At 36.5% G+C, this 14,329-nt stretch overlaps 1 protein-coding gene across 1 annotated transcript; it reads right to left on the bottom strand.

Annotated features, from left to right (window-relative positions):
• Positions 1–870: 870 nt before the first annotated feature.
• LOC142235175 (uncharacterized) lies at positions 871–6,096 on the bottom strand. The gene has a single exon (XM_075306433.1). It carries the CDS (start codon positions 6,094–6,096, stop codon positions 871–873), a length of 5,226 nt encoding a protein of 1,741 aa, XP_075162548.1.
• Positions 6,097–14,329: the final 8,233 nt, after the last annotated feature.

The following is a 14,329-nucleotide window of genomic DNA, read 5'->3' as shown; positions in this document are numbered from 1 at the left end:
GCAATGGGCATATTCGATGAGGGCTGGATGAGGCCAGCTCGAAGAATTTTTGGCAATTGGTCATTCGCGACTAGAACTTCCACATTAGATGGTTGAAAAAAATGAGGATCCGCTAGATCATTCAAGTGGTTGTAGATACTGCGAAGCTTTGGTTCTGTTGTGGTGGTTGGAAGTGTACTCATGAAATTTGACTCAATGAGGCAGCTCATCTGAATTTTGACCAATGGATCATGATACGATTCCAAATTTAATGTACAAAATTCTTGGTTATTGCGTCTAGTAGTCTTTAAGTGTAATCGTTCTACCAATGACTTTAAAACAGCTGTCTGAGTATGGCCGGAGTTCAAAAGCAACCTCACCTTGCTGGGACCATCATGAGTTACCACCCGAGCAAGCGCAGTCGGCAGGAACACGTGAGTACGAGGTCGATTACCCAGTCGTTCGTTGAAAAAACTTCGACTTCGTTTAGACTCTCTTGAAGACTGTGCTCTTTGACGGGATTCGTTCGATCTACTTCTCTTCGAGGGGTAGCGTCGTACGGTGGGTGTGCGTCGTTCTAGTGGACGGCGGTCACAATCTCTTGACTTGGATGGGAGCTTAGAATCAACGTGAACAAGGGTGTGGTGGTTCTTCTGACAGACCATGCACTTACTCCTAGAAGGGCACCAATCTCGAGTGTGTGCCGTACATAGGCAATTGTAGCAAAAGCGTTTTTCATGTAATTGTCTTCTTCTCTCTGATACGGACATTTGTAGAAACTTGGAACAGTGTTTAAGAAAATGACGGTCACCACAGACACGACATTTTGGTGTATTTGAAGTTAAGCTGTAAGGTAAGATTTAGTTATTGTGTGAACGGGTTGTTAAGGGATCAAGCAGTTGGAAGCATACATAATTTGACCAAGGGGCGAATTATTGTACCATTTTGTGTACGGATTTCCGCAACACGAACATTTGAATCTTTACCAGTAAAAACTTTGAGAACTCTACCCAAGCACCATTCTGTGGGTGGTAGATTGTCCTCCTTTACTACTACAAAATCGTCCTGTTTCAAATTCTGTTGCAACGTTTTCCACTTATATCTTCTTTGTAACTCAGTCACATATTCACTTTTCCAACGCTTCGCGAATAATACTTGAAGTGTCTTAAGCTTTTTCCAACGGTTCAAAAGAGAAAGATTATCCGAGTATTCTTCTGGCGTAGCTACCAATGGCGAACCTCGAAGCAAATGACCCGGAGTCAATGGAATCAGAGCAGTTGGATCCTCACTTATAGGCGACAAAGGTCTGGAATTCAAAACACTCTCGATGCGTATAAGAAATGTTGAAAATTCTTCAAAAGTAAATTTAGTACTACAAGCAACTTTCCTCAAGTGTGCCTTCATACTTTTTACCGCCGCCTCCCACAAACCACCCATATGCGGGGCGTGAGGCGGGATAAAGTTCCAAGTAAAATCATGCATTGCATATTTTTCAGCAACTGACTTCTCAACCGATCTAAGAAAGTTTCTGTACTCTTGTCGTAGAATTCGGGAAGCGCCCACAAAATTTGTTCCGTTGTCGGAAAAAACTTTTTTGGGAAATCCACGGCGGCCAACAAAACGACTAAAGGTAGATAAGAATGCTTCTGATGAGAGGTCAGAACAGGCTTCAAGGTGAACAGCTCTTGTAGAAAGACATACAAAGATTGCAGCGTATCCTTTTTGTAATCTAGCATTCCGCAATCTTGAAGTTTTCAGATCGAATGGACCTGCAAAATCTACACCAGTATTCGTAAAAGGAAGTGAAAAAGTACATCTTTCAGTGGGAAGAGCAGCCATAATTTGATGTTGCGATCGATGTTTGTAAATGGTACAGGTTCGGCATTTTCGAACACAATGACGTATAGCGCTCTTTAGTCGTATAACATAAAATTCTTGTCTAATAGACCGCAGCATGGTCTGATGTTCGGCATGTAAGAGTATTATGTGCGTAAACTCAATTAACAATTTACAATATCTGGATTTATCAGGTAGAATTATGGGAAATCTTTCATTATAGCTCAAGTCCGAATTAGCTAACCGACCGTTGACACGAAGCAGTTTATTATCGTCCAGTATTGGGTTCAACGAAAGAAGTCTACTTTTACAACTTATTGCTTTACCAGATTCTAAAGCAGAATATTCTTTGGGGAAATACGAAATTTGTGCAAGTTTAATTAGCCTGAATTTGGCGAACAAGATTTCCGTAGCAGAAATGTATGAGTTGAACATATCACAAGTCGCCCTTTTTTGGCATTTCCTAATAAATCTGAAAATGAAACAAACAACTCGCAAAGCTCTGTCAAGTGTAGAAAACCTTTCCAATATATCCTCAAGCTGGACTTGGGTTTGAAATGCTATCACTTTTTTCTCCAGTACTGGTTCGTTGTAGGAGATTTGTTTTGGCCAAAATTCAGGAGATTTTTCCAACCATGTTGGTCCAACCCACCACAACGAATTCGAATGAAGTTCTGATGCCGTACATCCCCGAGTCCCTATGTCAGCGGGATTATCCGATGTTGGAACATGTCTCCAGGTAATATTTCCAATATTATCCAATATCTCGGAAACCTTGTTTGCGACGAAAGTTTTCCAATAAAATGGTGGCTTTTCTAACCAAGCAAGAGTAATTGTTGAATCGGACCATAAATATATTTCTTTTATAGGAAAGCTCAAATTTTGATGTACGGTTTTTAAAAGTCTCGATAGTAGTGCTGCACCACACAATTCAAGTCTCGGTAGACTTATGGTTTTCAATGGAGCCACTTTACTTTTTGAGGCCAGTAGGGATGATGTTCTGCTACCGTTAGGAAAAGTCGATACCACATATATACATGCACAATACGCTTTCTCTGAAGCGTCACAGAATCCATGAATTTGTAACTTGCATTCAGGTGAATATCGAATCCAACGCGGAATCTTAAGATTCTCAATTTCGGAAAAGTCAGAAATAAAGAAGTTCCATTTATCAAGAGAATGGGGCTTTACCTCCTCATCCCATTCTGTTCCATCAATCCACAATTGTTGCATCAAAATCTTTGCTAGAACTATAATTGGAGCTAACCAACCGGCGGGATCAAAAAGTTTCGCCACGAAAGACAAGATTTTACGTTTAGTTATGGGAGCATCAACCACGGAAAAGTTTGCAACCTTATAGAAAAAATCATCCGTCATTGCATTCCAGCGAATGCCAAGCGTCTTCGTTTCACTAGTTTCTTTGAATCTTAGAAAGTCTTCGTTAAGAAGATTCTCCCGGGGCAAGTGTTGCAAAATTTGCGGATGATTTGCGGTCATTTTCTTTAAAGGAAAACCTGCGGACTGTAGCAAATCGATCAGTTCCATTATATAAGATTGAGCCTCCAAAATTGTGTGTCCACCAGACAGTATATCGTCTACATACACTTGGTTTTCTAAAATTGATGCCGCTACAGGGTGGGTAACTTTCCCGTCCTCGGCGAGCTGCAACAACGTGCGAATCGCCAGATACGGTGCACAACTTACTCCAAATGTGACTGTTTTGAGACAGTAGTCCTGAATTTTCTCAGCAGGGCTCTTGCGAAACAATATTTTTTGAAAAGATCTATCTTCCTCATCCACATAAATTTGGCGATACATTTTTTCAATGTCCCCGTTGAAGACAAATTGATAAAACCGCCAGCGAAGAATAATAAGCATCAAATCATTCTGTAAGGTTGGCCCAGTGTACAAAACATCATTTAAGGAAACACCAGTAGAAGTCTTCTTGGAAGCATTAAACACAACTCTTACTTTAGTGGAGGAGCTTTCAGGTCGGATCACTGCGTGATGTGGCAGATAGTAAGTGGTGTATCGATTATTTTCGAAAGTTTCATTTGACGATGACAACTCCATGTGATTCAGATCCCAGTATTCAGACAAAACCTTAATATATTCAGCTTCGAGTTCTTTAGAATTCTTAAGAGTTTTTTCCATCCTTAGAAATTGCCCCAACGCCGAACGTCGCGAAGGTCCCAACGACATTTCAGGTGGAAGGTCCTGCCGAAATGGAAGTCGCACTACGTATTTTCCATTCTCCAACCGTTTCGTAGTCTTCTGGTAAAACTCATCACACCAAGCGTCGCTATCAGAAATCGGTTTTACAGTCGCAACTTCCTCGATTTCCCAAAATTTACGAACATCCTCGTTCAAAGAATCGTTTGACGTAACCCAAGAAGCGAATGTGGTTACTGTCCTGGGTTTTGGTGGCCCACTAATTAACCAGCCAAATTCCGTTTCTTGCGCCAAAAGACTTCCGAAAACATTTCTCTCAACTCCAGATTTAATAATTGAAGGCAAAACATCACTTCCCAAAAGCATGTCTATTTGGCCAGGTTTGAAAAATGTGGGATCCGCCAAATCCAGTCGACTGGCTCCTGTCAAATCAAGAATTTGAATTGGAGCCCCAGGCATTAGGTGCTTTAGGCTTGAAACAACTATGGCCGACGTGCGTAATTTGAAATTTGATTTCCGAGATTTAAGTGTAACATTGCAAATTTTTGAAGAATTTTCCAAGATGGTTCCACCCATCCCTGAAATTCTCGTAAAGGATTTTCTTGTGGGAATAGAAAGTTCATTAACGACCCTACTAGATATAAAGGATTCTTGAGATCCTTGGTCTATAAAAACTCGAATTGTGAACAAAGTTCCCAAATGCTCCATATCGATTAATGCCGTTGGCAAAATTGTCCCTTGATCTGAGTTGGCAAAATGAGACTGGACATCGTTAACGCCAGCATATGCGCCGTCAGAAGTGGACGGATATTCATCCAACTGAGCATCTATGTGGAAAGATGCCGCTTGATCTTGTGAAAATCGATTATTTAGGGCTCCTGGATTTGACTCTCTCGGATTTCCGTTCTCAGGATAAGGATGTAGCAGCGTATGATGTTTTTGTCTACATTTTTGGCAAACGTGTTCGCTTTGGCAATTTGCAGTTATATGCCCATGCGAAAGACAATTCTCACACATCTTATTTGAGGTAACGAATTGTTGTCGTTTGCTGAACGGCCACGATTTGAATTTAAAACAAGCTCTTACCGAATGGTTTTGCCGACATACCTTACAAGGACGATAATTCGATTCAGAATTGGTATGAAAATTCTGGGATTTATGTGTAGATACCTGAGTATTTGCAGGCTTTCGCATATCCGAAATGGACTCTATCATATCCAATCTTCTTGAAATAAATTCGTCTAACTGACCCCAACTTGGCATCTGCTTGTGGTTCGTTATAGAATTTTCCCAAGCTGTGAGTGTTTCCTCAGGCAACTTGGAAGATACCCAAAAAACAAGAAATGGATCCCACGAAACTACTGAAATATTATACGTTCGCAAAATGGAAAGGCAATTGTTAACCGTGTAGAGTAAGTTTCTTAATCCCTTTCCTCTCTCAGAATTAACGTTTTCCATTTCGAAAATCCTCCTTAATTGGTGGTTTATCAAAATACGCTGGTTTTCGAACCTTTGGATCAGAGCATCCCACGCAAGCTTGAAATTATTATCAGTTAGTGCAAATTGCTTTACTATTTGGTTCGCCTCGCCCCGAGTTTTCGCTCTTAAATGAAATAACTTCTGCGCTGGCGATAATTTGGGATGGTTTATGTAAATCGCTGTAAACATATCCCTAAAACTAGGCCATTTGTCATATCCCCCATGAAACAGTTCCGTATCGCACGGAGGAACTTTCAGCGAAAAGCCAGACTCCTGGGATAATCTAGCGGAAGTTTGGCCTAAAGTAGACTCGGATTGCTGCGCTGACCTCTCCATACTCCTTTTCTCAATTTCAATTAACTCCAACATAGACGATTTGCATTCCTTGTATGATTTACATGACTCTGTAAATTTTGAATGAATTGATTCCTTTTCTTCCTTGGTGTACTCCGGTGTATTCTCAGTCATTGCACTTTCATACACTTGTGTCAAAGTACGCCAACGACGTTCCAGGTCATCCAAATCAACTTGTAAACTTGATAATCTGTGTTCCGAAACATCGGTAGCAGCGAAGTTGGCACAGTAGGTGACCAATTGATCGGAAAAGAAAATGAATCTCTGAGGAGCCATATTTTATTCGAAAAACACAACAATTTTGGTGATCTCAACACAGTTCCTTAGAAATCAAAAACAACAATCTGCCGGAGAATTGAAGAAATCAGACGACTCGTGAATTTTTTATTTGTATACTTTTGAAAAATGTATATGTAGAACCACGAAGCTAATTAGTGATAAAATTGCCACGATTACTTTTGAAGATTCGAATGAAAGCAACTTTCATTAGATTTCGAAGAAACACCAAACGGATTTCTTGCTAAAATTTCCGATTTGACAAACTATCGATATATCGCAGCGCAAATTCAGGACATCTCGAAATATCATAAATTCAAATTTCGTATTTCATCGGGTCCCCAAGTATTATCCAAAACCACTGATAAAGTGTTCTCTAAGATCCAACAATAATATCTCTCTTTAATGATTTTGGTATTGATACTAAACATAAAGTAGCCCTTATCCAAAACAGATTTCCTAAGAATTCCGTATAGTTTTCAATGCTAAATAAGATAGTAATTAAGACATATATTCCATTTCTCGAATATCTATTTCACTTCTTATATGAGAACCGCTGATCATATATGAATGAACTCCAGCGTGAAAAACCAAAATTACAATAGATATCTCAATGTGAAAATGTTTCCTTAATTTAAAAAAATGTATATATAATTAACATTCAAACTGCTTCAAACTATATTTGAAGCTTCTAATCTATCCAATATCTCAGTTAGTATCCAAAAATTATTGCTCTCAACCAAAATGGTCTTGGTGCATGTCAAGCAAGGTGTTCATTCAAGAGTTATACGCATTCAACAAAACGATTTCCAAATCAAAGGCTTTCAACTTTCTTTGAAGGTCAAGTATCTTAATTCATTCCCTTAACGTTCCTTTCCTTTGCAGACCATTGCACCTAGAATTGTACTAAATCAAGGCTGTATAAGTCCCCGGATCAGGTCAATAATTTCCCAATGTAACACGACCGAAAAATGGCTCCAATAATGCAAGGACCACCGTTAGTATGAAAACATAGCAGTGTAGTCCAGTACTAAATCAAACACTATGGTAGGTTAAGCTTGAGTAACCAAATATGGTATTTTAAGTTTGAGTAGTAATTCGAGAATAAACGTAAAGCTAAAATCGCTCAAATGGCCATAAAGGATCAATTAATGACATTCAGGCGTACGAACCAGATCAAATCAAATGTTGCCAACAGATTCCACTCTCTCATCGAGAACCCTCGCAACATTCACCGCTGAAAACAATGGTACATTATACGTATGCAATCATAACGATGACACGGCCCTGTAATAGCTTCGCTCGTGGATATTAAACAACATGTACCAGATATTTTATCAAGCACTTGCAATTGTCTCCACGGGTATTTCGGAAATGTGAATCCAATTTTCGGTAACGTGCAATCAAGTACACAGAAAAAAAATTTCCGCAGTTTAACTAACGCTAACTTTAACTTATTTTTATTGGAAAAAATTATTATTTATTATTTCATTATATTTTTTTTAATTTTCCACGGGTTAATGAAATTTTGCTCATTGTAAGTATATCTCAAACATTTTATGAACTACCCGTGAGTATAAAGTTCAATGACCGTATGTATAAGTTCAATATGAACTAAAGCACAAGTAGATTTTCGTACGACTCTCGAAAATAGTAAGAATGAACTACTGCATGATTAAAATGACCATGATTTGGCGCCAATGCTTTTCTTTTTTATTTTTAGTTAATTTTTTCTTCTATGAGAGGATATAATTCCATGAACTGCAGTCAAAAAGTACAACAGGGCATTACATTTTCCTGGTTTTAACAACGGTTTGAGGAAATCTCAAAGTGCGTAGCGAAATTTAGTTCAATTTTCGTGCGAGTTAGTTCATTCTTCCCATAAAACAGACCACTTTTTTCAGTGTAAGCATAAAACCAACTGCTTTGACCATGCATAAAAATGTTCCTCCGAACTTCATGTAGACTCTTATAGGGGCTCTAACCAGTCTACACTGTCTCATCGACTAATTTCGTGTGTTTCACTATTCTGCAGGAACTCACGATAACACCCCAGCAAATTGTATAATAAATACGAAATAAAAATGTCTATTTTATATCACCATCAAATATATTCCTTTTAATATCACCATCAAATCAAATCAAATATAAGATCAATATTACTAAATACATTTGCTTCAATAATGTTTATATGTATCAAGGATATCCTGGAATAACTATTACAATCCGTACTTGCAAATGCTCAGACTTTACATTCGAAGAATGCATTAAGATGTACTCTGTTAAGAATTAAGTAGGTTGCTCTAAATATAAAACTAGCGAGGATAATTTCAGATTCTTTAAAGGCTTCCAAAAGAAATCTCGCCCATACGTTAGTAAACATTAACCACGCCAACAAATTTCTTTGTGTTTATATTATGCGCTCGTCCTAGCACACTTCATATAAAATATGGAAAAGACACAACTATTTTAAAAATGTTTTCAGGTAAATGAAATTGTACCCATCTCCGTGTAAAATAATAGGGGGTGATAAGTGTTAAGTATTCTACCATACATGTAATCTTACTAAGTCAGTAATAATTAATTGTCGGAAGAATAACCTTAGTGACAAATTAATATGTGAATTAAAAGGCTAATGCAATTATCTTGGCACTTTCCCAAACAACTCCAGTTCTAGTTGCATCTTCTTGGCAACCCTACACATTAAATATGCATCCACTCACCTCGTCAAATATTGGCATACCTTGTCTAATGCCAATGCCTGTTCACTACTTGTCTGCACCGGCTACCAGTGTCAGCACAACGTGCTCCGCAAACACTGTTACTCAGAAAGATTTCGGTGACCCAGTATATCTTCCATTAATCCAATAAACAGGATTCAATGCACACTTATCATGCCACACAATTTTGGGGGTCACTTATTGTGGAATTACTCCCACTTTCATTCAAAGCACAATGTGCCTTCTTTAAATTGTAAAAAAAACGTAATTGCACTTCACAGCCTTGTTATCACTTCCACCACAATTCTCCCAATTTTATCACTTCGCAGTATATTAAACTATTTCAGTATTTTAAACTATTTCAATCTTCTCTATAATTAACTTCTTTCAATTTGTCCACATGCTCATAGCATAAACTGTCAATTGCAATGAAGACAATTAGTTGACAATTCGCTCCGTCTGTTTTGTGCACTTATTTCTCTACTACTCTCTCTACCGAAAAGTTAGGAGACACAGATAAGTATCTCTTAAGGCATATTCACCAAACAGCTGTGACAGAGAAAACAATCCAATGCCGTACGTATGATGTCGCCGTTAATTGATAGGGCAAGCCACTGAAACTTCACCGCCACTGTGATAAAGTCTCAATTCGAGGTTGTAGGCCCAGACGCATATAATCTAATTCGAACAAACCAAGCTGTGAGCATAAACTCCGCTTGTGGTTGAAATGAATTCAATATTGATTTATTCAATCGCCGTGAAAACGAGTGGTTAGTATAAAACTCGTATGTATTTACTGATCTCTTCTCCCGTCTAATTCTCGTGGATCAACGGGGAGTGTGCAAGAGAGAAATATAACAGAATTGTGTCAATGTTCGAAAACGAAATTAAATTTTGAGAGCAACCACTAACAGTACAAGTAAACATATAATAACGAGAGTGGTGATTGTTGGTATCTCGTGTTGATGCAATTTAAAGCTCGTGTCCAAACAATAAGCATTAGCGAGTCTGTGAACGAACAGAATGTTATCCGTGAGTATGTTAAAACCCCAGTTTGAGAAAGTGTTAAATCATATCGATGGTATGTATGCATAAGAATCCAAATGTAATACAATTAATGTTAACTCGTTAACATAATATAATGTAACTTCTCGGTAAAGTATTTCTTATGGGTTTCTGTAGGTAATAGGAGGTCAGTAGCTCTCCTCAAAAAACAAAGAGCACAGCTCCAATAGAAAAAAAGTATTAGATTTTCCTTAATCTGACGTTTCGCTTTGCAACAGAAAATCAAGCAAAATAAGGAGTGAGCTCGTCTATATGTAGCGCGAAAGAATTGGAGATCAATAGGTCTCTGAATTTGTAAACATAAAAAATGGTATCATGAATTAAAACTGCGCTCGTAAAGCATAAATCTTCTATGTGATTTTATCGCACGTTCTCCATGAGCGCGTGCTAACAAAGTTCTCGTGAAAAACTAACAAACGTTAACGATGGCTACGTGCAATCTTAAGAAACTCAAGAAATTTATTATTCCACAGCTTCTAGAATGACTTACGTGCATTCCTTATAACAAATCAATGGTACAATAACTTTATCCCTACCGTTCACACAAAAAAACCAATCTCACATACCTTTTTTCCATAATTTCTTGGCAAGAAGTTTGAGCAAGTAGCGGTGGACGTAATCCAGATATTCAAGCTGAGTTCTTTCTGACGGTTCGAGAAGGACCATGTACAATTCTGGATGTGCTCCTTGAATCGTGGACTGTTAATCGATTGTGGTTTCAGAGTCTCCAGGAATTGTAAAATACCAAAAAGAAAAAATGTAAAGAAAACGCAAGATGTCAGGTTTTGTCTGGAACTTTATTGGGATGACAGCTTACCAAGCGGGATGACGATGCACAAGTGAGTTATAAAAAAATACCATTATACATATCAAGTGTACAAATTCGTTAATTCAGCAATTCATTTTAATGGTAGAGAAGGACGAATATCGCTAAGATTAAATTTGAGTGAAAGCTTTCACTGAAGAGAGAAGCAAGGAGTTGCCACTTTCTCTATGCTAGGTAATTCACAATTTCTATTTGATACTTCAGTTATTTCAATTCAATATTTTCAATTTCTTTATGATTCTAATTCAAATATAAAATTAATTCAGTAAATATAATTCAATTATACATATTCATTATATAGTATTGGAAATGACGTAAAGATGGTTGAACAGGGTTCAACACCTTGTGTTACACTACTTTTCCCCTCATTGTATTTTCGCCCAAATGATAGTGTCAATCCAAAGTTATTGTTAATTCATAATATTGTAAGGACTACAGGATACAAAAGCTTTGACAGTGTCCTTCGTATTTTGCAATCAATTTGGAGAATGTTGCACGTTTTTTCCCAATCGAAATCGCCATTAGATACATAAATGCATATAGCAAATACAAATATTTATATCGATTCATTTTTGGAAACCTCCACCATTGAATTACCTTTGGAGTGCTATAAAATGGCATTTGGTTACATTACCCGTGGTCTCCTAGACTAAAAAGTCGGAGTCAAGGCTAATGAGAAATGCTGGAGTCGAAGTCGAGCAAAAATGACTCGACTTCACCGCCCTTGTTGGTTGCATTATACAGCATACACCCTGTATTTATAATTAAGTTTCAAAGAAAGGCAAAATTTCGAAGGGATACATTTGCCATTATTTCAAAAATTTCGATGGGATACATTTGCCATTATTTCAATTTTTTTCCTTTTTATATGTTACACCAAATTGGTGTCTACCTCTAGTATATAATTATTTCCAATAAATGTCAATAGTTTTTTTTTAAGCTTGAGATCTTAGTTATCCTTTATTTATTTTATTTTTATTTTTCTAGCGGTGTTCGTCCGTCCGTCTGTTGAAATCTTTCTAATTTGGTACAAGTAGTAGTCGTTGTTGTAGTTTGCACGGATGAAAAAGACTGTTTTTCATATGTTTGGCTATAAACATTATATGTTTGGAACATAAATTTTTAAACACAATATTTTTGAGTGCAAGCATATAATGTTCATAAACTAGCATAACATGTTTGGGACATATATGTTAATATGTTAGAACATATTATGTTTGGGACATAAAATGTTTGTAAATATAATATGCTTGGATGCAAACATATATTAATTTAGAAATAGCCTATAAACATATATGTGTTTAGTAGCTTGGAGCGCTATTTAACAGGGAGCGATATTGAATTAAGTTGGCGGTTGTTGCTTGTTATTACAAAATTAACATTTTATTTTTCCTTGGACAATTGATCAGCTACTTCTTTGATCCTTACAAACTGTGTGGTCCGCTGTTCGAATCCCCGTCCGGCAAAAGGTAAAATTAAAATAAAAAAAATCATAAAATTGAATAATTTCTTCTACAATGTTTGTATTACAGAAAAATGTGCTAAGAACTAAAAAATCTCGTGGAAGTGAGAAAGATGTCGGGGAATATACAATTGGGCAGAAACAAAATTTTGAGCATTCAGGTCGAAAACCTATGTTGTTAGCACCTATATTACCTGCTTATTTTCATAATTCATTATGATTGTAAATATATAAATAAATAAATAAATAAAATTTTGAGCACAATATTGTTTGGGAGAATTTTTTTTAAGCATATAATATTTTTGGGTGCAAAATGCTTCCAAACATATTATATGGTCACATAATAACATATTGTTTTTTGGAAGACAACATTATTGAATTTGGATGCAAAAATACAAAATGTTTGGAACTTAGACTACCCAAACATATATTGTTTAGACCAATATGCTTTCAAACATATTATATATTGGTAGAGATCAAACATATAAATGTTTGGGCAATACCCAAAAATGTATATGCTTGAAGCAAAATATGTTTGGGAGTATATGTTACAGAAGCGATTTTTTGTGAGCGTGTGGATGGTGTGGGCCATATTGGACCACATAACATATATATACCCATAAACATCGATCCCCCCAATTTGCTTTTGGAGTCTCATGGAGAAACACATTTCCTCCGATCCGGTTGAAATTTGGGCCATAATTATTTATAGACTCCTCTATATAAACCGATGAAGAACTGATGTGGGTATTTATTGTTTTGGTTCTTTTTTTCACTTAAGTTGTCGTTCTTTTTTTGGCCCCATGTCGTTATTGTTTATGGCTATTAAAAATTTTGGGACTTAGTGGAAATGCATACAAACAAAGTCATTAGTAAATGCGACTATTACTACTACTGGCTACTGTGGACAATGTAATATGATATACGAATGCGTTGAAATTTCACATGGTAACATAACCCCCCATGCAGAAAACTTTTTTGTTTTTTAGGTATCCAATACTTTTTAAACCAGACTGCCAAAAATAATATTGCACAATATCAAAACAAAGTTGGAGAAAAAAAAACAAATAAACAAAAATAGCACAGAAGACAGAACAAGAAATTCAAATAAATTGCAAATAAACCTGAAAACAGGCCAGCCTTTTGGATTTTGGACAATAATCACGAAACCATAATGCCTACGAATGAAAAACTGGAGTACAATTTAAAAAACCGCCAGAAAATAGAAAAAATATAAAGAAAACCAATAAATGTTGCTTTCAGAGATTGTCATTATGTTGCACTTGATAAGCGATTGAGATTTACAACGAACATGAAATTAAAATTTTCGCAAAAGAAACAACTAAAGCCAGACAACCATTTACTCTGGAAAATGAAAAAGTCCACTTTTTTTGCAAACAAACAAAAATGCGTATGAAATATCTACAAAATGATAAATGTCAATAATAATTTAAGGTGCAAAAGACAAGTACACCACTAACTAACGAAAGAAAAGATAAGAAAAACGATTTTCATTCCTCAATACCCGATCTACATCAAGTCAAACTACGGTGATGTTGTTTCATAGCCAGACCATGACGATTCCATTCATATGACGATTCAAATCAATAATCTCAAAAGACGGACTAAACAAAGTCTGAAGGCAATGGTAGATGCTTAACCATTTGCAGTAGTCAACAAAAGTGTACAAAAAGGAAAAACTTTGCAAAGTTGCGGTCACCGGAAAATAATTTATGATACCCGAACTTGCTTTCAATGAATGCCAGACAACCGGTCGTAATTTTCCTACTCTTTTATTTTTGAGAAGGTTTGTTGTTATTACGGATCTTTAACGACGTGCTTAGGGGAGATAATATTTTCATGGAAAATTCCTAAAATTAAGAAGACATTCACATAGACTCCTAGCTTCTTTCACTTTTCACATTCGGCTTTTTATAAACTTTGTCCGACTGTCCGTCAATCCTTTTCATACTGAAAGAAGAGATTTCATTTCTGAGGAACGAAATTTTAAACTATTTTGACGCAACAAAAAAAAAATATATACTTTAAAAGTAAGTAAAAAAGATTGGAAACAATCGTTGAGTAACTTATTATTAATTCGTGTTTATTTGTTGTATAAGAAAGAACTTTGTAAGAATGGGGAATTTCGTACCGGAGGAA

This window comes from Haematobia irritans, chromosome 1 (genome assembly GCF_050003625.1).
Source record: "Haematobia irritans isolate KBUSLIRL chromosome 1, ASM5000362v1, whole genome shotgun sequence".
In the NCBI taxonomy this organism is placed as follows: Eukaryota; Metazoa; Arthropoda; class Insecta; order Diptera; family Muscidae; genus Haematobia; species Haematobia irritans.
This window is presented reverse-complemented; position numbering and strand designations above follow the sequence as displayed.

Bases quoted from the DNA above. Each gene is read 5' to 3' on its own strand.
- LOC142235175 (XM_075306433.1), bottom strand. From the start codon at position 6,096: ATGGCTCCTCAGAGATTCATTTTCTTTTCCGATCAATTGGTCACCTAC.